Source organism: Anopheles funestus, chromosome X (assembly GCF_943734845.2).
Source record: "Anopheles funestus chromosome X, idAnoFuneDA-416_04, whole genome shotgun sequence".
Classification (NCBI taxonomy): Eukaryota; Metazoa; Arthropoda; class Insecta; order Diptera; family Culicidae; genus Anopheles; species Anopheles funestus.
The window spans coordinates 4,839,742-4,861,914 of NC_064597.1; the positions used below are offsets into that span (position 1 = coordinate 4,839,742).

A 22,173-nucleotide genomic window follows, 5' to 3' on the forward strand; every position below is an offset into this window, starting at 1 on the left:
CCAGTTGCTAATGACGATTAAAGTGTTAAGTAACACATTCATATGTCGGTTAGTGTTAATGTTAAGTTATTGTATTTTATTTTACTGTATGATCACACATGAGCACTTGAGGATGCGCGCTAGTCGACCCCAAAAAAAATGGAGATTATGAGATAATGTTCGTAAACTGTGTATTGCACATGGACAGGACGAGGTCGAAGAGAAAAAAAATCACATCAGAATTTTAAGGAAAACGATTCGCCCCTTCGTTAAGTACCGCTGTACGGGGTGTACGAAGCAATTGTTATCCCTTCTGCGACTGATACATTACACTATGTTGCTTTCCTTCTCTTTTCCACTGGTATTAATCTTAAATAATGTTGCTAAAGATATTAGGATTCCTAAAAGCTAGTAAAAAAAACACTACCGCTAAGCTGGAGTTATTTGCGCTAATGCGCTTACTCTTTGGCAATCAATTTCCTCCCGGGTGCTGTTCCGGTTGGGATTTAAGGACTAGATAATTGAAAATATTATTATTATAGCTGTTACACCGCCAGCACAGTAATAATTATAGTGATAGAAGTGGCCTTGGTACACTACCTGCTCCCTTTTACTTTAGTGGGTCATTGTAAAAACCCGACATGCAGAATGCAATTGTCGTTTTTGGTCTTGAAGATTTGTGCTTGTTGCGAATACATAGACGTCCCTTAACACGGTGGTAAAACGGAGTTTGCCGAATGTTTGCCCTTTTTTGCTATTCAAAGTCTAAAAGGATTAAGCGTCACGTACACCAATTAGCCATCTTCGCCTATTCTCATCTGTTTAACGCGCTTTGAAATGCGAAACTCCCTCTTCTGTGGTCGCTATTTGCTTAGGCCTGTCGCACCTTTACATGCAAGTCTTGCTAGGGACGTAGGAGGAAAATGACTAAAAGGTCTAATATACTCCGAAAAGTGTTTTCCCATCGTCTAATGAAGTTATGGTTTGAAACATCCCTGGTGAAGCACATGATTAGCTTAATTTAATGCTGTCTCAGTGCTTCCGGTTACTTCGCTGCCCTTCCACGAGGACACCGGAATATGTGGTGCCGGTAGACAGTTGCGCAGCATCTGCAGTAACTGTATGGTGTCGAAAAGTGCTAAAAGAAAATATTTAAAAAAATCTTTTTTAATAGAATATGGGGACTACTTTAGACGTCTTTTGAGGTACGCTTACTTTTCTGAAGGCTTTCCGACTGTTTGCCGTACGGTTTGCACATACTCGGCCGTATGAACGTCTTCATCTTCGCGATGTTGCGCATCAGCTCGCTGAATGCACGGATTATTTTATCCTGACTGATGGCGACACCATCGCCCCGGTCTTGATTCCATGCTCCGTTGTGAAGGGCCAACAGCTCACTGCTGGCTGTAGACACACACTCGTGCGGATCGATAGCACCACGCATGTAGTCCGACAGCTTGTGCCCGGTGTCCATGTTGACCGTCTGCAGCGGAGGTTGACTAAGGTGGGCCTGCATTGCTAGCTGTTGTTGATGTTGTTGCTGTTGCTGCTGTTGCTGCTGCTGCTGCTGCTGCTGTGGTTGATTCATCATTGGCGGTATCAGTGGTCCAACAATGGTGGATGACTGGGTATGTTGTTGCTGTTGTACGGATACTGCTGGTGGTTGCGATGGCGATTGTTGCTGTGGCTGCTGTTGCTGCTGCTGCTGCTGCTGCGTATGATGAAGATGATGATGGGATGCATTGCTCGACTGAAGAGCCTGTGTTTGATGTTGCTGAAGCAGAGTGGCAGCTTGCTGTTGCTGTTGCACCTGCTGCTGCTTGCTGATCACACCTGCGCCCAACACACCTGTACCGACAACGTGCGACGGTGGTGCGATATGTGCCGCTTCGAAATGCTTCTGCTTGTCCTGGAGATGCTGTAACATGCGCTGCTTATCGAACGCCGATAGATTACTAAAACCATCAAACGGTGGCGCTTTTGGTGGTACAATAGCGCGATTTTGCTGTTGCTGCTGCTGCTGCTGCTGAAAAAGAGCCGCATTTATATGGGGCTGCTGGTGCTGGGGCGAAGCGGTCGTTTTCGAGTGTTTCACTTGACCCATTAACGCTTTGGCGGGATCACGCTCATTCGCACCGAGCTCAAAAAGACCAGCATTCTGCTGACCGAGCTGCTGTTGCAGATGTGTTAGGTATTCTGCCGAGTTAAGATGTCCTCCTGGTGGTGGACCGCTTGCACCACCGCCACCACCACTACTGCTAGCACCGAATGTGGGTTGATCAATAAACGTACCGACACCGAGCTGTCCCTTGTAGTACCGACAGGCTGGACTCGGACACGATTGTACTACCTCCACAATGAACTCTTTCTCCATACCGAAGCTGTCACGCCCGATCGTGTACGAATCCATCACGGCCCGTACCGTCGCTTCGATGCTGAGATGCAACCCGTGCGGTCCGGACATGTGCTTCAACATGACCGCATTCGCGAAATGTTCGTATGGTAGCACAATCTTACCCGTCTCGCGCAGCACCAACCGTCCCTGATTGTCCAACGCAACCCTGCTCGCCAATGCTTGCAGGTAGGCCGCACTCGGCAGAATCGGTGTGTCCTTTAGCTCGGCAAAACACTGCAACAGCTCCACCGACGGATTCCAACCCTTGTTCTGTAGGTACAGCTGAAGCAACATGTACAGCTTCTCCGTAACATAGCCAGCACCTTGCTCCGGACCGCTAACGGCGTGCGTACTTCCGGCACCTGGTACCCCATTCACAATGCTACCGCCAGGCAATGGGGCGTGCGATTTGCTGATGGGAATTTTTAATGCTTCCGAGAAATCCATTGGTCTGGCGTTTTGAGAAGCAAACTGCTTTATCGATCAACGCTAATACCACCACAGCAAACTACAAAAGAGCAACGAAACGAATTAAGTATACAGAAATCATTTTACAAAGGAACACATTTAAAAAAAAACAACACAGTTTCTTTTTTAAATTACCTAAACGACAAAAAACGCATACATGCTGCTATGGTATGGCAAGAATGGAGCGTAAAGTCCCTTGGAAGACAATCCTCTATTTAGCAAAACTCCAACCAGGCATCGTTCATGGTGGAAGATAATTGTTGCAAACACTCAGCCTTTTTCTCCTGTTGGCTGTACGACGATTCCAAAATTCCTTTGCACGCAAAAGCCACCCAGGACACCACCCGCGCCCACCTAAACAAACAGAAAATTCTTTTCCACCAGGGAAAAAGATTTTGACTGAACCAAAGTTAAGGTTTATATAGTAGTGAGAAAGAGTTTGTATTAACCTTAGTCTGGAGAAACGGCTCGCTTTGTAAAATCGACACGGAATCATGAATGAAAACATGTATTTTTGATGATATTAGCGCTATTTACGAACAAAACGCATGTGTATGTTTTCGTTTCTGTAAATAGTTAATCCGTATACTTTTTAGTTTTTTAGCTTTCGGGCAGAAAAACCATTTATTTCAACAATAAGTTAGTGTTTCTCTCTCTTTGCCTGTAGAAGCATAATAGTAGATGGTGGAGGAATGACTACTACCATAAATTAACTAAATAAGTAGTAGAGACTGTGGAAATTTTCCTCACCAATTTGATATTCCCATATATGTTTGTACCTGTAGTTCACACGGCACTGTCAAAAAGTGACACATTTGACAGATAAACGAGCAAAACTGTCAAATGCTAAAAAGGAAGTTCGTTTTCCTATTCACTCCCGCTCTCCTTCTCTCTATCGCACACTTTCATGCGTGGTGTGATGGAGATAGTTTTGTATATCCCCTTCCTTTACTCAATTATTCACCTGGTGTGCGTCAAAAATAAAAGAAACACCCATACACACACACAAACACATATCCATATACAGCAATCCGCATCGGTCCGTCCGGCACTGCATGGTCGATCGTTATATTCCCGCACGGTTCGCTTATTCATCCGTTCGGCAAAATTATTGCCACATTTATAGCAAACAAGAAAAATAAACCTTCTCAACGGTAAATTTGATTCGCTGCTCTTTGAAAATATGGCCGACGCAAAGCAAGGCGAAGAGAAACTGTCGAAGAAGTAAGTGTAACGTAATGTTAATCCGCGCACAAATCTCTTCTGCTCGTTTTTTCGCTGCAGCTGGACACATGTGCATCTTCGACGTGGATGGGGCGATAGTTCAATAGTGGTCTTGTGTGAAAAAAAGTACAGAGCGCGGTGGAAAACATGCTGCTCGCACTAGCACGGCGTACTGTGTCGGCATGGAAACCGCTCCACAGGGCGGTAGTACCTGGTTTTCCGCCGTCGTCCGTTCAAACGCTCCTGGGCACAACGGCCACGGTGCGATGGAAATCGAAACGACAGAAAATGTACTTGGCCACGCAACCGCACCTAACTAGCCATCCGCTTCAAATTTAGTACTGGCGGTTACGAAATGCTGAAACAGTGCAACTAATGTGTATTCTCTTCTCTGCTTCTTTTCTTTACCGTCCGATCGTACTATCCATGCTACCTTCCCCTATGTTAACTGTTTCTGTCCATGCACAGTGAGCTGAAGCGTCGGCTGAAGGCGGAAGCGAAGGAAAAGGAAAAGCAGGAAAAGAGCTTACTGGCGAAGAATGATCAAAGTGCCGGTAAGTCTGGCGATCAGCCGGATGCGTCCAACCAGAGGAAGGTCCAACCGGCAAAGGAGAATATGGAAGAGATCTCCCCGAACGAGTACTTCAAGCTACGCAGTACGGCCGTGGCCGAACTGAAGAAGGATCCCGAAACGCATCCTTACCCGCACAAGTTCACCGTTTCGATCTCGCTGGGCGAATTTATCGAGCGGTACAACGGGCTGCAGGACGGCGAAACGCTGGACAGTGTGACGGTGAGCGTAGCAGGCCGTGTACACGCGATCCGTGAGTCTGGGGTGAAGCTCATCTTCTTCGATTTGCGCGGCGAAGGATTAAAGCTGCAAGTGATGGCGAACGCGAAGACGTACGAAAGTGAGGAGCTGTTCTTTGAGGAAACGGCGCGGTTACGTCGCGGTGACATTATCGGTGTGACCGGTATGCCGGGAAAGACCAAGAAGGGAGAACTGTCTGCGATGGCGCGAAGGATAAAGCTGCTTTCACCGTGTCTGCACATGTTGCCCCATCTGCATTACGGGCTAAAGGATAAGGAGACGCGGTTCCGGCAGCGATATCTAGATCTGATGCTGAACAACAATGTACGCAATATTTTCGTGACGCGAGCACTCATCATCAGCTACGTGAGGCGCTTCTTCGACAATCTGGGCTTCCTGGAGGTCGAAACACCGATGATGAATATGATTGCGGGCGGTGCGACGGCTAAACCGTTCATCACGCACCACAACGACTTGAATATGGATCTGTTTCTGCGCATTGCACCCGAGCTTTATCTGAAGATGTTGACCGTCGGTGGGCTTGACCGGGTGTACGAGATTGGGCGACAGTTCCGCAACGAAGGCATCGATCTAACGCACAATCCGGAGTTTACGACGTGCGAGTTCTATATGGCGTACGCGGATTACAACGACATTATAGACATCACGCAAAAGTTGCTATCCGGCATGGTGCACGCCATCCACGGATCGTACAAGATCAAGTATCATCCGGATGGGCCGGACGGGCAGGAGTACGAGGTTGATTTTACGCCCCCGTTCAAACGCATCTCGATGATCAGCTCGCTGGAAGAGATTCTCAAGGTGCGGTTTCCACCGGCAGACCAGTTACACACACCGGAGGCGGTCCAGTTTCTCGATGCGCTTTGTGTGAAGCACGAGGTGGATTGTAAGCCACCGCGTACGGCCGCCCGTCTGCTGGACAAGCTCGTCGGTGAGTTTTTGGAGGAGACTTGCATTAACCCGACGTTCATCTGCGACCATCCGCAAATTATGAGCCCGCTAGCGAAGTACCATCGTAGCATGACGGGCCTCACCGAGCGGTTCGAGCTGTTCGTGATGCGCAAAGAGGTTTGCAACGCGTACACCGAGTTGAACGATCCGGCCGTACAGCGGGAACGGTTCGAACAGCAGGCCGCGGACAAGGCGGCCGGTGACGATGAGGCACAGATGGTCGATGAAAATTTCTGTACCGCGCTCGAGTACGGACTGCCGCCAACTGGTGGGTGGGGTATGGGCATCGACCGGCTGACGATGTTCCTGACCGATTCGAACAACATCAAGGAGGTGCTGCTATTCCCGGCCATGAAGCCGGACGATCCAAACCGTAAACATCCGGCCGCGGCGGCCAATGGGGAGGACGCGACGGATGTGTAGAATGCTTCGGACGCACATTATCCGCGTCCTCGTTATGTCCACCAGTTGGAAGCATTATGTATCGTTTGATCGATTAAAAAATCTACTTGAAAATGTCAATTCGTCAAGCAGTGATTTTGAACAGCAGCGTTTGACGCTCTGGCTTATTTATAAAGTATTGAGAAAGTGTTACAACATTCAAAGAAGATGTGTATTTTGCGTGTAAGCAGATTGAAACTGTGTCTAAAAAATGGTATGATTTGTAATTTCCCCGCTTTTCAAGTGAAATAATAAGAAACTTTTGACATTTAACTATGAATTTGTAATGTTAATACACCAATGTGATGAAATTTTCTGTCAAGTTTGCTCAATGCGTGCACACGCATTAAAAATTATTTTTACACACACGCGATCAGCAATCGTCACCAAAGGTGGAAGTGTCAAAACGTGTTGTTTGTTGTTGTTCGTCTTCCTTTAACAACAACGGGAGTGTTCGGTGTTATGACAGCTGCAAGGAAAGCTGTAACCGGTTGTTACCGAAGGTGTAGTATGGAAAATTAAAAGAACGCGTGCCATAAGTTAATTTAAATTACCACAAAATGTGGTACTCCCGGCTGTTTCGAGTCCCATCCTCCGGTGGTCTAAAACGAATGGCATCTAGCGATGCGGCGTCCCAGAACGTTTGCTTAAACCTTGTGAGGTAAGATGCCGGCAAAAGGGGTTTGCTTATTTCGTTTCACAACAATTTCCCGCTTGCAGGAACCACGATAAGGAAAATTTTCTCTGCACGTTGCTGCTGAAGAATCCACAGCGTCGCGGAGCGTTTGCTGTGCGCGGATTCAACGTGGAGGTAGCGAAGGTTAGCGAGAAAGTGTCGGCCGGCAATGTAGGCGTGCTGCCGCTTAAGTTTTGGGAAAACACGATCACTAGTCTATACCGCAATGATGGTACGAACGTACCGGAACATCCCGTCATACACGAGCTTCAGCGGGCAATTAGCGAACATAAGCTATCGAAAATGTACCTGCAGCGGTTGGTTAGCGCACGGGCTAATGCGAATCTGAACTTTCTCACGGTGAAACAGCTGGAGGATTATGCCGAACATTCGGTTTCGAGCGTGTTCTATCTGCTGCTGGAAGTGCACGGCACACGGAACGTGCACTGTGATCATGCTGCATCCCATCTCGGCAAAGCGCAAGGTATCGTGAATCTGTTGCGGTCGATCCCGTACCAGACGCGCCGCAATGCGGTACCGATCCCGCAGGAGGTACTGATGACGCACGGTGTCAATCAGGAGCGGATGGTACGCAACAGGCCGGATGATAAGGGTGTGGAGGAAGTGACGTTCAGCTTGGCCAGCGTAGCCTTTCGCCATCTGGAGACGGCAAAGGGTTTGCTCAAAACCGTACCACGCACCAACAAACCAATATTCCTACCGGTTGTCACTATCGAGCGTTACCTGCAGCGGTTGCGACTTGCCAACTTTCACCTTACCGATCCAAACGTTATGCGCACGGATTCGCTACTACCTTTAGTGCTTTACTGGAGCAAATTACGTGCAAATTATTAAGGAAAAACTTTAACTGCCAGCTGTAGAAGCGTAGTGATGTATAATAAATCAAAATTCAAAAAGGGGAAATATGTACTTTACAACACGATCAATGTTTCCGCCTTTACAATACCCTTGAAATGGTTCCCCTAGCAAGAAACGGAAACGATACAGTGAATGATTTCGAGGGCGTACAGTCGCGGGATTGTAAGCATTACGTAAATGCTACAGGTGACAAAGTTGCACCTCGCTCGAAAAACATCACTGGAACCTTGTTGACCGTGATCGAGAACGGATGGCTGATGCACCACATGCTATTTTCAGCTACAGTTACCGAGTTGAATCGGTGATGGTAGAGGGATAAAAATAATTTGAAGCCATTCACCACTCACACTCACAAAAAGTACTCCTCATGTAGAACCACCTGTCTTGTGAGAATCGTGGTCCTTTTTCCAACGCTGATCACGTGTTGCTCACTGCTTTATTGTTCACGTGTGTGAACAGCGAGGTGCAATATGCAATAGTATTAGTTCAATTGATTTTTTTCTTATTCTTCTTGCCACCATTTTGATTGGATAGTAAGCGCAGCTTCTTTTTTTACTATATTATCTACTACTAGTAGCTTAAGTTTGCGGGCTTGGGCTCGGTGGTGTATATGATAAACGGGGTCGGTCCACACGGCAGGACCGGGTTCAAATCCCATCCGGACCGTCCATCCCATAGTAACGACTTACTATCCAGCTATGTGGTAAAATAAGTCTCGTAAACCAGAAATGGCCGTCATGACCTCAGAGGACGTTACGCCAAGAAGAACCCTAAGTTTTGCCGTCTATCGCTTGTGATAGTAATGTCGTGATATTAATCTTAGCTGCTACTGGAGGACCTGGTTGCAGAAGGTATGCGATTCACAACTCCAACTCCAACTTTGGTTATATTTAACAATCGTGTCCTTAATGTCATACATCTTCATGTCATCAATGCTCCACTGGTTCGAATTATAATTTGTGCCTCAGTATTTCCTAGTTAGAATGAAAAGTTTCAATATAATTACTGTTAAGATCTTTAAAGTCCGATAAATAATCGCTAAAGAATCATTCAGAAAATTGAAACCGCTCAAAGTTCTTCCGGGGATATAAGAGGAGAAAAAGAAGCAAAGACCTGTTAACAACTAAAAATGATATATTTAATAGAACCCAAATAGAAGAAAACATGTAGTTAAAATAAGAAAAAAAATATGCACCTTTATTTCCCAAGACAGAAAGACAGTTTACATACGTAACTATAATGTGTAGTGAGGATAATATCGCTCTAAAGTAATGCTCTTTCTAACACATGGTTTTGACCTATTGCGTTGTTGTATGTTCTGGTTGTAATAACACAGGCAATGTTCCCAATAGGGGATCCTTCACAGCTGTGTCATCTGATTCAGCAATCCGTTCTGTTGCTGCAGCAGGATGTCGTTGTCGAATTTGTAGTGTTGTTCGCAGAACTCTTCCAGTCGCTTCACAGCCTCAACAATCATCTCCTCCGGCACGGTCAGCACCAGCCGGAAGAAGTTGGGATACTCGAAGCACTGGCCCGGAAGACAGAACACACTCTGCTCGTGGACGAGCGCTTCGACGAAGCTCAGGTCTGTTTCGAACTCGGGAAAGTGTTCGACATCGATGCCTACCATCATGTACATGGCGCCACCGGGCATGATTGGGTTGAGACCGCGTATTTGCTTGATACCCTTGTACGCCAACTCAGCATGACGCTGCAAGGAAGATTGGAAAGAATGGAAGATGGAATGGGCGTTTTCAGGACATTCCCGGTTAGGTAACTTACGTGCAATGTGGCGACTAGATCGTCAAAGAAGTCGTTCGGTGTGTTGTCAAGAATGGCCGGCAGAGCGCGCTGTACCAGCGTGTTGCTGCCCAGGATGCGTACGGATAGGTTCGCCAGACCGCGGCGTACCTCCCCAAACGTACCGTCCCGGTCGTGCACAATGATCCAGCCCATACGCCAACCAGGTACGAGGAAGCGCTTCGTTAGTCCACCGCAGGATAACACCGGTACTCGGTTTGATAGCGAGCTGACGGAGTGGAATTCATGGTCGGGAAATACGAAATGTTCGTAGATCTCGTCCGCAATGATCGGCACAAAATGGCGCTCGGCGATATCGACGATCGCTTCGAGGTGGGCCCGTGGGAAGACGCTACCGCACGGGTTACCCGGATTGGTAACGACCAGTGCACACGTCTGTTCATCTATCAGCTGCTCAAGCTGGACCAGGTCTGCTTCCCAGTTGCGTTCCGGTAGCAGATCGTACGTGCGGCACTCAATACCGAACCCTTCCGCCAAGGTGCGATAGATCGAGAAGCCCGGTTTCGGGATCAGTATGTTCTTGCCCGGACCACCGAGCACCGAGATGCATAGGTCCAGGGAGCTGCTACATCCACTGCACAAGATCACATCGTTCGGCGTTACTGGACCCTGGTGCTGGACATATCGGGCGACTGCTTCCCTTGCTTCCAGGTGACCGTTCGCTGGCGCATAACCGTTACCAGTGCCGTCTTCGATCGCCTGACGGATCGCGTCGACTGTTTCCGGTGACGGTTTGAGGTTCCCGAACGTGGTCGGATCTCCTATGGAATGGAGGGAAACCGTTGCAGAGAGGCAAGAGTTGAGTTTTGTGACAATGTAAAGATCGAATTTCTTAGAAAAGCGTGGAGACTGAAAAAACGAGATAAACAGAACCTCATACACAACGGAAGGTAGAATTCCTAAAGCTTGGACGAGTTCCAAAGAGAAGAGAAGAAGACAGGAGTAACCCAAACTGGATTGGAAGCCAGATTGGATCAGAATTTAGCTAAAGTGAAAGCAACACACTATAACACTAACGAAGATGATCGGCGTAAACTTCGTCAAGGTTCCCCCGAACGTGTTTTTTAAGCAGTTGTTAATGGAGGTAATAGAATCGTATATTTTCAAATTTACGCACAGTTACAGACAGTTTGAGATTGATCGATACATCTAGAGCAGAATGTGGTGCACGGTGTATTCTACATTAGAAACAAATTAAGATAAGATACCGCTACAAAGAGGGATACCGACAAGAAACATTTCGTTGGTTGACGTTCGGCTCAGGAATTCAGGATTTTACTTTTAATATGAATACGTCCATCACACTCGCACACACACACACACACACACGCTTACACCTACACCCTGGTCCCGGTGATTCTTGAACGGTCCTGCCGATTCGGTGCTTGATTCATGAAAACTCGAAACGAAAACCAGTTTGTTTGCCCATCGGATCCCATCCGATCCGGTTGCCGATTGGTTGGGTACGTACCCTTCGCGATATGGCGCGATTGGCGCAGTAGAGCCAATCGCAGTGTCGTGTCCCCGTCGAGAGAGAAACGAACAAACTCCCCTGACGGGCGACACTGTATCCGTGCGGAGCATGACAAAGCAGTTTGGGCACTATGCAAATACGGGCTAGAAAACGAGTAATTTCTGTGACGAAGTCACAGCAGTAGCAGGTTCAGGGTTTGCACAGCGCAACGGGGGTGTATCCGAGGAGTGTATTAGAAATATATCAATAGCAACCGTGAATGTTTTTTTTTCTCGTGTGCGCATCGATAACGCAGTGGTTTCGGGGTGATCACCACCACCAGCATTAAGCGCCACCGGTACGAGGTGGAAGGGGATGAAGAACCTACGAAGAATTCTGCATAGACGATTGCGCAAGATTCTGATCCAAGATTTATTGGTAGCGAATATCCGGAGGAACTTTTTGGAGGAAACCCCTTTTTGGTGAAATTCTTTGCGGACTGACGAATATCCTCAAGGGAAATACTGCTACTGTGGCGGGAATTGAGTTACTGTACTAACGCAATAGCTTACCTATGGAGAGTGCGATCAGTGGTTTGTTCGGGTTCGGTTGGATATTAAGTCCCTCGACGATGGCACGGATCGGGTTATGCGTGAGCCGGGCGAAGTCCGAAATTGCCACGTTCCATCGGTTGCGCTTGCTTTTGATCGGGCGCTGTGCGTTGAGTTGGTGTAGTGTCGTTGGTAGATCGACCAGATCTTTCATAGTCACCAAAACAGAAATTGGCTGCCAACAGCTTTTCTGACCCTTCTGCCGGTGTTCGGTAGTATTCTGGAATGTGCCTTACTTTCCGACGGTCCTGCCTTCAGCAAAACTTGCTCGTTCGGTATGAAACCCCCCCGAAATCACTGAGGACTTCTCACTAGGTCGTCCAATTCTAGTCTCTTATTGCACGCACCTCAAGTCCTTACTTGAAATAACAATCACGGTTGAAAGTTGTTCATTCAGCAGTCGGTTTGGTGAGTGTCTAATACTAAACCTGAGACTATGCACGGGTCCTTCACAGCAGGATAGGACATTCGGTACAGGTAGGATGCTTACATCAATGCACTTTTTACGCACTTCTTGAGCGAAACCAAAACCACACCTCCCGCACACACTACATTAACGGTGTCGTCAGCACGCACTATTCCAAACACTATACTGTAAAAAACACCGTTGTCGAGGAGATATTCATATATTTCACAGTTGAGATGTTGCTTCGCCGTCCCGTCAACGGGGAAAAATCCAGTTTGATACGATTTCGGGATGTTCGCTTGGATACCAGTTCACTACTAGCCGCCGTACCATGGTGTCGCGGGCGTTTATAAACCTTCACAGCATCCCGAACCAGTTGGATTCCATAGCACAAGCCGATGATGATGATGACGACGACGACGACAACGACCACGACGACGACGACGACAACAACGGCAACGAAGTTTGTTTTCGACGCGGATCCGTCCACCATCTTGTCCGGTGGTGCGGTGTAGCGCGGTGGTATGATGCTGTTGGCGAGCTGGAACGTCGCATGGATCTGGAACGCGATCATACAAACGGAAGAGCCTTCTCCGGGTCTCCGGGCGGCTCGAAAGGAGGGGACCACCATCTTTGGCGATTGCTAACTTACATGCAAAACCAAACAACAACAGCAAATCGTGAAAGAGTTAAGCTACGAATACATACAAGATAAACCGATGAAAGACTCCCAGCACCAGTGCAGCGGGAGGATTATCCGGGGGTGAGACACGGCCAGAGAAGAACAAAAAGAAAGGCTCTGGTGGAATGTGGTGCGGGCAAGGCACTATAGAAGGGGTGGGGGAGGAGGGGGAGGAAAGCACCAGAGGAAGGTGTAAGCCAGCACAACAACAAAACACGGTGGAACGAGTTTTACCAACTGCGAATAATAACCTGTACCAGGCCGTCCTACCGTTGTACCGTAGTCAGGCGACGATTTTTCTAACCTCAAATATACATCGCCAATACGCCATCATGTATTCCTGCTGCGTTTTTCGCGTACGACGCTCGTGGGAAGGATAACGTTAACCTCCACAAATGCCGCATGATTTTGTTGCGTTGTTGTTGTGCAATTGCACTTGCAATTGCTAATGATGCCCGTGCCCCGGCTCGACTTTGGAACCAAGGTTTGAGGGATCTACGCCGATATGCAGATGGGGGATATGTTCCATTTGCTGGGAAGCGAATGAACGTGGATGATTGTGGAAGGTTTTTGTTTTAGTTTTTTTTTTGTAACCTGTGCCTTACCTTCTCCACTGGGTGTAACTGGTTGTTGATGCTATTTTCATGCATTTTTATTGCCCCTTGACTCGGAAACAACGGTCGTTTGGGACGCGACTGTTTTCGATCATTCCGGTATCAGGCAATGGCAGAGTAGTTCTCCCTGGAAATTGGTCATGCCTTAACGAGGGAATCGGACATTTCTATTTATCGCTAAGTGCAAGAATCGGAACAGAACCTTGCTGTACAGATACAGATGATGTGCACATTGATCTGAGTTGCATCAGTCATGGCGGAGAATCGATCAAAGTCCCACTGGGAACTTTCTAGACATTTTGCTACAACTCTCTTAATGACGCCATGATCACCATGTAGAGATAGGATCACATCATCCTCGCGAGTAGCAAGTAAATCTTCTAAAGATAATTAGACGAGAACATCTCTGTAACTACAAATTGCGGGTGTTAAGTCCATTAAGACTTCTGATAACTCCATTCTGTTTATTGAGTGATACGAGTAGGAGTTGTAGGATGAAATCTTGACTGCAGTGTTGTGCTTCAATATCCACCAAATACCAATTTCATATCCAGCAAATATGCCTTAATAATTCCTGTCATTCGTCGTGCCAGTCCTTCATATAGTTGTTCCTTTCTCATATATTGACGCCTGTTCTCATATATTGAGTAGGGGATCTTCTACTATTGCCTGTTAGCATCACACAGAGAAATTATGGTAAATGAAAGATTCGGTGGTGAACATTTGTTCGTCGACATACAACATTTTTGGCTGATAATTTCTCAACCGTAAGCATTCACCAACATTGGACATTGACGCGAACATTGACCAACATGAGAAAATAGATATGTACAAAAAAAAACCATACATTTCTCACGCGGTCTATACATAGGAAAGCAGCCAGTAAACACACAGTTTGGGTTTTAGAATCTATTTTTATTAAAACAACACCGTTCTCCACTGTATTGGAATTAATCGAATTTGCGGGATGCTGTACGGGCATGTTTCCACCCAAGAAACGCTCGCACCGGACGCGCAGCTCTAGGCGCATACCAGAAGCATATACATACGTATCAACGCGAAGAAATACATAAATATCTATACACCCGCCACTTGGCAAGGATCGTCGTTGTCGCAATAAACATCCGTCATAAGCGGGCATCCGGTGCTCGGGCTTCCTGTGATGCGTTCGAGTTGCCTCCCACCCTTAGTTTAAAGTAATGTGGCAGTGAAGTGCAATCACATTATCACCTGCTTGTTTTTTCTCTCTTTCCCTCTCTCTCTCTCTCTCTCTCTCTCTCTCTCTCTCGGTCTCGTTCGTTTTCTTACTCTCTTTCAAGGTTCTTCTGTTTAAGTTTATCGCATCCTATTAGAGGAAAAATATAAACGTATGTCTAATAGTATAACATCTTTTTTTTTCTTTTTTTTTCATCCTTCTCTTCTTATCATTTCTTTGCATTTGTGTTATTATTTTGTTCTTTTTTTCCACATTTCCGGCTTGGTTGATTTTTCGCATCGTTTTTGCTTCATTTGCTTATCAATTATCAATGTTGGTTGCTTTAGAGTGTGCTGCTGTCTTGGGTTACGGGTTTTGTTTGTTGTTGCTTTATTGTGAATAAACCGTTTTTGTTGTTGTTGTTGTTTTGTTTTCATTAGCACTGCAGCTAGTCGAACACATTTCGTGAAAATGCACCGATTTTGCTGGTTGAGCGGTAAGTGTTTGACAAGCCCATCGTGCCAGTAGAACTCACTCCTCACCTGATACATTTTCGGCTCGGCTTTACGTATCTGTTCGAATGCGCATTGCACTCAGGCCCTGCTGAATTGAAAGGATAGCTTTATCCAGCGTAACAGTGTAGCAATAATTTTTGTTGCCGCTCTTCTAAAACACGGTATACGGTACTAGTGTTATCTGATAGCGTTAACGTTATGTTCGATTATGCTTAACCTATGCTCATACCTTAGATAGACAAATAATAGTTATTAACCCCGTCTACTGCTACATTAACAATCCGTTATCTCGCTTAGCAAACTAGCCTGGGTGTAAGAATTCTTTCGAGTTCACCACTGAGTAGTGCAATTTAAGGGGATTAGAAGTAAAAATTAAAAAAATAAAAAATAAAACGCATATGAAATTTAGAGCTTAAAATTAAAACGCTCGTATGATGCAACCGCCATTTTGCTACCATTAGCACGAACATGTTCCATCGTCGTATGATAAGCGTAAGGATATTGGTTTGGTTTGTACCGGTCTTTGTATTTTGCATGCCACGTAAACAGTATTAGTTAGTAACGTTATGCTCCGGGCCACGGCATCACTTAGCTTTATCTTGACACTTGAATCACTTTTCTGCAACCGTGAGTTTATAGTCGAAATTTTAAAAGCTTTGCATTTGCGATATCTCATTTTATTAGACACACTCACCAAGAGTGCCCAATACAGCAGTTTGCTATTTGCAAACATTTCTATGGACGTTCCAGATATTTTGCAAAGCTCATTGTTTATTGTTAGAAATTTACTCAAGAGAGCTATAAATGCTACAATTTGCATCTATTTCCTTGTATTCACTGTGGCCCGGAGGCCTTAGATGAACAAAAATGGGCCGATCTAATGGTACAGTAGGGGTTCCGGTTCGGGTGTTCAAATCTCGACGGGATCGTGTGCCGTCTGTCTTTGGGCAGACACAGAAACCGGACGTCAAAGTCACACGCTCCAGAACTCCCAGACATAATTCCCACAGAATCTAGGCCTTCCCAAGACCGATAAAATTTGCGAACTGTCAAACAGGAAGTAGAAACGATTCATATTCATGGTTTTTTGCAAGTTATTATTTGGTATCTGTACACAATGTAGGTGGCCTCTGAGATACACATTACAGAAGACTGCAGAAATCCCCCAAAAGTCTCTCTCTTTAGCTCTCTTTTTGATCTGCTCATGGTCGGGCACGTCGCGAAGACATAGCCTGGTCGACAATCCGTTTCCAGGAAACTTGGTCTACGACTGCAGTCCTTCATCCACGCCTGCATCCGATCTCCGACAAGTTCCCAAAAATCTTCTTCTTCTTGGCTTTTAACGACCTCCACAGGCCACGCCGGCCATTTCTGGCTTACTAGACTTATTTTTACCACGTAGCCGGATAGTCAGTCCTTGCTACGAGGGGGACGCGGTCCGGATGGGATTTGAACCCGGTCCTGCCCGTGTGGACCGGACCGGTTTATCACATGCACCACCGGGCCCTGCCCTAAGTATCTCGAATTTTCACGTAGGTCAAACAATTTGACAGTTACAGATCCAACTTCCATCACTGCTCGGAATGACTTCCGTATTTTCGTCACCTTTTTGAGGGAAAATATTAACAAAAAATATTATTTGTGTTAATGTTTTAGTTAAAAAAAATCGCCCAAAAAGTGGAATACATTACGAGCAAAGAAAGAAGTTGATCCTATAACTTTCAATGTTTAACGAAATTGCACCGAGTTTCGATATACGCGGATTTTTGAGGATCGCACCGGACGACTATAATAGTGCATCTCGTGGACTACTAATCTAACAATTGATCAAAGTAACACCACTGACCAGATACGAAACGACAAAAGATTACATGCAAACGATTCGTGTTATCCACCAAAACTGGATAACCTTTTCAATTTGAAAAAGATACGCTAACTCTTCACGAATGCACCAATGCACTGTACGAAAGATTTGCTGACAATGAAAACTCGAGCGGGTATCGTATATTACACTCGAGAGCAGGTGCCGCGTACGCGTGTAATTTTGAAGCGAAAATGTCACTAACTGATCAGTGACTCAATAAGTAAATCTAAAAACTGTACACTCAAGCCAAATGCCAAAAAAGAAAAACAAAAACAAAACATTACAAAAGCCCTAAAGGAAAAGGGGATCGTAACCAACTGGTAAACGCAAAAATTAGTTAACGATATATGTCAAGCAAAACTAGGCCACGGGTTGTGTTAATAAATGGTTAGAAAAAGTTGCCACAAAAAAGAATAAAAAAATAGAATAGGCAATGCACAACGGTGTGCCGAACGAAGACGGAAACGCGCGCGGAAACGTCTTGCGTGCGATAATTAACGATGATGAATGGCAACGCCGTGCGCCTGTGGTGCCGGTTCGGTTGATGATGTTAGCATTGCATCTTACAGAGCTGGCCGTGGTAGTGAGATTGTTTCTCGAGCAGATCGCGATACTCGTTGTACGACATTTGACACTCCTGTGAGGTGTAGCGGGTTAGTTTGATCGAGCGGCGCGTCTCGGGCGTAATCTGGGCCCGGTAGCCACCCTTTCGGAGCAGCGAATCAATCGTCTGCGTTTGGTCCCATCCTTTTTTTACGAGAATGAAGAGAAAAAAGAGAGAGAAGATTCATTTCAATATCTCCATTGAAAGATTTTTGTGGTGTGTGTGTGCTGGGCACCTACCTTGCTCCGTAGCAACCTGTGGCAAGTAGGTCGCGGTGCGTTTGGAACCACGCTCGTTGTAGAACTCAATCCGGATGCCATGTATGCCGAGCGTCCAGTCCAGGTAACCGCGTGCCTCCTCGAAGCCTTGCAGGATTGACACCGAGACGGTCAGTCTTTGGATCTCATCACGGGTGATTGGCGAGAAACGGGAATCTCTTAAAGCACTTGTTATTGCATACTCGCGAAGTCCTGCAAGCAAATGACAAACAAAACCGTAAGCTAATGGCAAACACTACGAGCGAACAATAACGAGCGATGCTTACCTGAATGTAAACGCATTGCGCTGAAGGTACCGATACAGCCGCGCAGCCGCTTATCCTTGCCAATCTTCCAGGTCACGAACAGTGGGCTGTAACAAATAACGAAAAATGATAAGCAGATGGCAAACCTGCATGAACGACATAGTTCGCAAACGATTCCGTAGTCGTACGCGCGTCCTAATTTAAAAGGGAGTGAAATGAAGAATAAGTGCTAAAAACCCTAACATAGGGTTGGTATTAGAAGTCGGACCGTTTTCCTACATTCGTTCTACGTTTTTGTAACCGACCGGTGGGTTTGGTAACAAAACTGTTCGCTTACTATGGATCATTGGTAAAGCACGGTGTGCGTGGTTCCTCTAGGTTGTGCAGCTCGCGGTACAGCACCTCGAAGCAGTAGAAGCACATCTCCGGCATCGAACCGATCATCGACGGTTGATGCGGCAGATGGTTACCGTGCCCGTTCATCAGATAGCCATTGTAGGCCGCAGCCGACGACGACGAGGACGAGGACGAGGACGATGAGGATGACTGCTGGTGGGGCTGCTGTTGCGCCTGCTGATGCTGGCCGCCACCGCTACTCCCCGAGCCGCGCCCGTAATAGCTGTGATTGTTCTGGGTGCCCTCGGCGACACCGTTGCTGGTGCGTCCCGCACTATTGCTCGTGGACGTACAGTATCCGTTGGCAGAGGAGTAGTTCCCGTTAAGCTTCTGTTTCTTGGTGCCGCAACAGCTGGACGACATGTTTGAGCGGTATTATTTTCAATACGGTGTTTCCTTGTTTTTTTCGGGCTTTGCTTTTAAGGGCCAGAAAGTGTTTTTGTTTGATGGTTGATTGGGGCGGTTTTTTTTTGGAAGCTGGATGCGTACAAGTTCACACTTTCGGTACTCGCAAAAGCGCTAGCAGCTAGTGTTGCAGGGTTTGTCGATGTTGATGAAATCACAACTAGAATCTCAACGTGCGGGAGGGGAAGGAAACATGAAAATAAAAGAAACATAAGTATCGAGTTTACATAAAGTAAAGGTAACGCTTTAAGATTGGTTTTTGTTGGAAGCAATTCATTTACACTTGGTTCCAGCTACGTTCGAATATCGTGCGATCTGCTTTGAACCGCAATCCGTCTACTTCGAATCGCTTCGAACCTTCGAAAGCGTGTCAGTACGGTTGAATCGTGTGCCACTACGTTCGAATTTGACATGCGTTTCTACTTGAATGCATGTTTATTAACAATTTGTCTATTTTTTAGCTGTTTGATGAAACTTGTTTTCAAAATACAATTAATCCATAATTTTTTCGTTTAGTTATCGAAAATTGATTTAAAAAAAAATACAATATTTGCGAATCATTTACTAAGAGCGTTTGTTTTGCTTTGGTACAGCGACCCCATTCAGCTCGAGCTGTCAAATTCGAACGTAGTGGCACACGATTCAACCGTAGTGGCACGCGATTCGAAGCAGACGGCTTGCGGTTCAAGGCAGATGACACGTTATTCCAACGTAGCTGGAAACAGGTGTAATAGCACTAAAATCTAATCAATTCTATATTCTGATTAATATAACCTGTTTCGTGAACATATTGAATGTTGTACGTAATCAAATGACAATTAATAAACCAACATTATTGCAATTATCATTCACGAGTAAAAAAGATTAAATATTGCTCTCCAGTAACGGATGGACATTAGTCATGTCCCAACATCGACGTGTTCCTAGGCGCATTTGTTGATGGCGTTAGAAACATCGTATACGAAAGGGCCTTAGGGGCCTTTTATCCTGTGTTTTAGTGGAAAAGTACCTTCCTGTACCAAGAGTAAGCCAAGAACACGTTTGTCGCACGATGTTGCACATCCGGTTTGACTGGATTGTCGGGTGTTGTGGGACAACCAGTGCCGAGATACGTCACCCTATAAACGGTCAACCTGTGCCTACCTCCTAAACTGCGTCATATGCATCCGGACGATGTCTGACCGCTGGTGCTCCGGCCGGGGTTACGTATCTTCGTGTTTGGTGGAAGGTGGAAACCATAAAATTCTAACGAGGACGACTCTCGGACGACCGTTCCACGTGTCGCAACACACACACACACACGGACGCTGGATACGGGCTGGAGCGGGCGCGGTGGATGTCTCACTGTTCGTGCATCTTCTGCGTTTGTTAGGAGTTGTTGCGTTGCTTGGACGATGGTTGACTTTAGCGTCCTACGGTCAACAGCCCCTGCATGCGGACGGAGGCGAACGTTTTGCTGTTGAGGGAAAGGACCAAAAAAAGAGCCCAAACCATTAAAAAGAGAAAGGAAAATGTGTTGTTAGAATGGAAACATTATAGGAGACCTTTGATGTACGATGTGTGCCTGGAAGGCACTGTATGCCTGATTCACTATTACGACAAAGCTGGTGCGTGATAAGACACCGCACGATGGGTGTCTTTGCGTACCACAAGAAATAACACCTTTAATGATTAAAGTTAAGCTGCTTAGCTGGTTAGCAATCTTTTAGTGATTGGAGCGATTGAAGCCAGATGGAAATATTGCGTACTATCCCTTATTACGTTATTGACATCTTTCCCTCTCCCTCTCCCAGCCGTCTCAGGAGAAAAGTCTTCCGCATTTTCCTCCAGCACAACATAATGCACACACACACACGCACGTTATGTAGTGCGTTTTGGGACAAAAAATTTCCTACACCGTGAACCATCGTATCCGACTTGGGTGCAGCAGCAGGAGTGAAGTTTGTAGGGGAAGGTTTTCAACACTCGAACAAAAGTCGTACGCAAACTATTGCTTCATTCGCCAAACTGCACGCAACAAACAAACAACAAATGGAACCCCCCCCCCCCCTGCGTACACACTGATTCATTTCCACGATCTGTTTTCCCTTCCCCCTTCCTCCCGCCCCTTCCCAAGCGCCATTAAGGGTGCTTTTAAGCACGATCAATGGATGCCCTCATCGGTGTGGTGGCAGTGCAGAGACAGAAGTGTCATTGTGCATCTCACTCTCGCGCGCTTGACATAAGCGGAAGATGCTTGTACCCGTGTGACGTCACAGCTGTGGCTGTGGTTTTGCAATCTGCAGACGATTAACATCTTCCTGAAACATATTCGTACCCCCCGCTGGTCGATGAAAGATGTGTAAGCTTTGGCCGTAAAACGGCTAATGCAGCTTTATCGCGTACCAATTGTTTATTCACTGTACAGTGGATAATATTTTTTTGTATTTTGAATGAATGCATAAATAAACAACCACACCGTGCTACTGCAGCAGGATGGTTTCTTACTCTAGCAGATTCTCGTTGCTATATATAATGTGGCTCTCTCCTTCTCTTTCTAGGCACATGAGCGCACACACGCTGACGGTAAAGGCAATCAATGGTGGATAATGGAGTTTGGAAACTGCTCACCCCAAGGTAAGAATACGAGATGTACACATTTTCTTTGTTTCCCTATTTTAAGGAATGCGTTTCAGAACCCATTGAAGGTGCGTCAAACTGCTTCACACGATTTACACATGCACATACACACACACACGCACACGCACACACAGGCAAACGCGCGCACAACACGTAAAGGTGAAGGTGTGAAAGGAGCTTGCAGCACAGTTGTTGACCCCGCTACCTACCTGCCCTTCCCTAGCCACTAGCTGCTGTTGCTATTGCCAAAACGGTAACCTCACTGCGTCCGATGCTGCATACGAATACTACGGTACTGAGAACTCTACCTCGACGGTGCATAAACACAAAGCGCGCCGTTTCGCTCACCAGCACCGTCTGCGCTCTCGTTCCGACACACGGCATTAAATGACCACCGTCCAGATGACAGCTGAGCTGCTAACAGCTGAGCGTACCCGTCAAGCAGTGACGACATCTCGGGACTGAACTGTCAAATGACGTGCTGTCAGTGTTGATGGCATCTCTTCGCAGGAAATACATAACCAATAAAATTGCACAACATAGAGTGAAACGCCGATTATCCGTACTCATCGGAACTCGACCCAGGCCGGATAAGCGAATATCACGGATAATAGGCACAA

General features: G+C 46.3%; 6 protein-coding genes across 9 annotated transcripts in view; 3 read left to right on the top strand and 3 right to left on the bottom strand.

The window, feature by feature from the left end:
* Positions 1–43: 43 nt before the first annotated feature.
* Positions 44–3,320, bottom strand: LOC125774821 (uncharacterized). Its single transcript, XM_049445124.1, has 3 exons — positions 2,978–3,320; positions 1,195–2,882; positions 44–1,117 (listed from the first exon to the last, which is right to left on the bottom strand). The coding sequence occupies exons 2-3, from the start codon at positions 2,819–2,821 to the stop codon at positions 996–998; spliced, it is 1,749 nt and encodes a 582-aa protein (XP_049301081.1). The 5' UTR covers positions 2,822–2,882; positions 2,978–3,320; the 3' UTR covers positions 44–995.
* A 404-nt stretch (positions 3,321–3,724) lies between these two features.
* On the top strand, positions 3,725–6,371 carry LOC125774639 (lysine--tRNA ligase). 2 transcript variants are annotated; one of them, XM_049444799.1, is made up of 3 exons: positions 3,725–3,996; positions 4,127–4,356; positions 4,535–6,371. In XM_049444799.1, exons 2-3 carry the CDS (start codon positions 4,214–4,216, stop codon positions 6,270–6,272), a joined length of 1,881 nt encoding a protein of 626 aa, XP_049300756.1. In that variant the 5' UTR covers positions 3,725–3,996; positions 4,127–4,213; the 3' UTR covers positions 6,273–6,371. The 2 variants fall into 2 exon arrangements, with proteins under 2 accessions (XP_049300756.1, XP_049300836.1); XM_049444879.1 differs by lacking the exon at positions 4,127–4,356 and having other exon boundaries at positions 3,728–4,066.
* A 148-nt stretch (positions 6,372–6,519) lies between these two features.
* On the top strand, positions 6,520–7,875 carry LOC125761305 (NADH dehydrogenase (ubiquinone) complex I, assembly factor 6 homolog). Its single transcript, XM_049422343.1, has 2 exons — positions 6,520–6,951; positions 7,011–7,875. Exons 1-2 carry the CDS (start codon positions 6,851–6,853, stop codon positions 7,819–7,821), a joined length of 912 nt encoding a protein of 303 aa, XP_049278300.1. The 5' UTR covers positions 6,520–6,850; the 3' UTR covers positions 7,822–7,875.
* A 1,140-nt stretch (positions 7,876–9,015) lies between these two features.
* Positions 9,016–12,448, bottom strand: LOC125775023 (tyrosine aminotransferase). The gene is made up of 3 exons (XM_049445466.1): positions 11,692–12,448; positions 9,628–10,427; positions 9,016–9,556 (listed from the first exon to the last, which is right to left on the bottom strand). The coding sequence occupies exons 1-3, from the start codon at positions 11,882–11,884 to the stop codon at positions 9,206–9,208; spliced, it is 1,344 nt and encodes a 447-aa protein (XP_049301423.1). The 5' UTR covers positions 11,885–12,448; the 3' UTR covers positions 9,016–9,205.
* Positions 12,449–14,326: 1,878 nt separating this feature from the next.
* Positions 14,327–21,970, bottom strand: LOC125761132 (uncharacterized protein CG5902). Of its 3 annotated transcripts, none has more exons than XM_049422130.1 (6): positions 21,763–21,970; positions 20,078–20,390; positions 18,471–19,094; positions 18,155–18,240; positions 17,850–18,080; positions 14,327–17,753 (listed from the first exon to the last, which is right to left on the bottom strand). In XM_049422130.1, the coding sequence occupies exons 3-6, from the start codon at positions 18,890–18,892 to the stop codon at positions 17,557–17,559; spliced, it is 936 nt and encodes a 311-aa protein (XP_049278087.1). In that variant the 5' UTR covers positions 18,893–19,094; positions 20,078–20,390; positions 21,763–21,970; the 3' UTR covers positions 14,327–17,556. The 3 variants fall into 3 exon arrangements, with proteins under 3 accessions (XP_049278087.1, XP_049278008.1, XP_049278173.1); XM_049422051.1 differs by having other exon boundaries at positions 18,471–19,101; XM_049422216.1 differs by lacking the exon at positions 21,763–21,970 and adding an exon at positions 21,545–21,712 and having other exon boundaries at positions 18,471–19,101.
* The window catches only part of LOC125761781 (uncharacterized), a 60,050-nt gene continuing 59,252 nt past the window's right edge, over positions 21,376–22,173 (top strand). The window contains exon 1 of the transcript XR_007418144.1: positions 21,376–21,550. The gene's annotated coding sequence lies outside the window, so the exon portion shown is untranslated. The remainder of the gene's footprint in view (positions 21,551–22,173) is intronic.

What these genes read in the sequence shown, in the direction of transcription:
- LOC125774821 (XM_049445124.1), bottom strand. Translation starts at nt 2,821, where the DNA reads ATGGATTTCTCGGAAGCATTAAAAATTCCCATCAGCAAATCGCACGCC. An exon ending in GTCGGAAAGCCTTCAGAAAA is followed by an intron (nt 1,118 to 1,194) that starts GTAAGCGTACCT and finishes ATTTTCTTTTAG; the next exon opens with CACTTTTCGACACCATACAG.
- LOC125761132 (XM_049422130.1), bottom strand. Translation starts at nt 18,892, where the DNA reads ATGTCGTCCAGCTGTTGCGGCACCAAGAAACAGAAGCTTAACGGGAAC. An exon ending in TGCTTTACCAATGATCCATA is followed by an intron (nt 18,241 to 18,470) that starts GTAAGCGAACAG and finishes TATTTGTTACAG; the next exon opens with CCCACTGTTCGTGACCTGGA. An exon ending in CGCAATGCGTTTACATTCAG is followed by an intron (nt 18,081 to 18,154) that starts GTAAGCATCGCT and finishes ATTTGCTTGCAG; the next exon opens with GACTTCGCGAGTATGCAATA.
- LOC125775023 (XM_049445466.1), bottom strand. Translation starts at nt 11,884, where the DNA reads ATGAAAGATCTGGTCGATCTACCAACGACACTACACCAACTCAACGCA. An exon ending in ACTGATCGCACTCTCCATAG is followed by an intron (nt 10,428 to 11,691) that starts GTAAGCTATTGC and finishes TCCATTCCATAG; the next exon opens with GAGATCCGACCACGTTCGGG. An exon ending in ATCTAGTCGCCACATTGCAC is followed by an intron (nt 9,557 to 9,627) that starts GTAAGTTACCTA and finishes TCTTCCTTGCAG; the next exon opens with CGTCATGCTGAGTTGGCGTA.
- LOC125774639 (XM_049444799.1), top strand. Translation starts at nt 4,214, where the DNA reads ATGCTGCTCGCACTAGCACGGCGTACTGTGTCGGCATGGAAACCGCTC. An exon ending in AAATCGAAACGACAGAAAAT is followed by an intron (nt 4,357 to 4,534) that starts GTACTTGGCCAC and finishes GTCCATGCACAG; the next exon opens with TGAGCTGAAGCGTCGGCTGA.
- LOC125761305 (XM_049422343.1), top strand. Translation starts at nt 6,851, where the DNA reads ATGTGGTACTCCCGGCTGTTTCGAGTCCCATCCTCCGGTGGTCTAAAA. An exon ending in GTTTGCTTAAACCTTGTGAG is followed by an intron (nt 6,952 to 7,010) that starts GTAAGATGCCGG and finishes TCCCGCTTGCAG; the next exon opens with GAACCACGATAAGGAAAATT.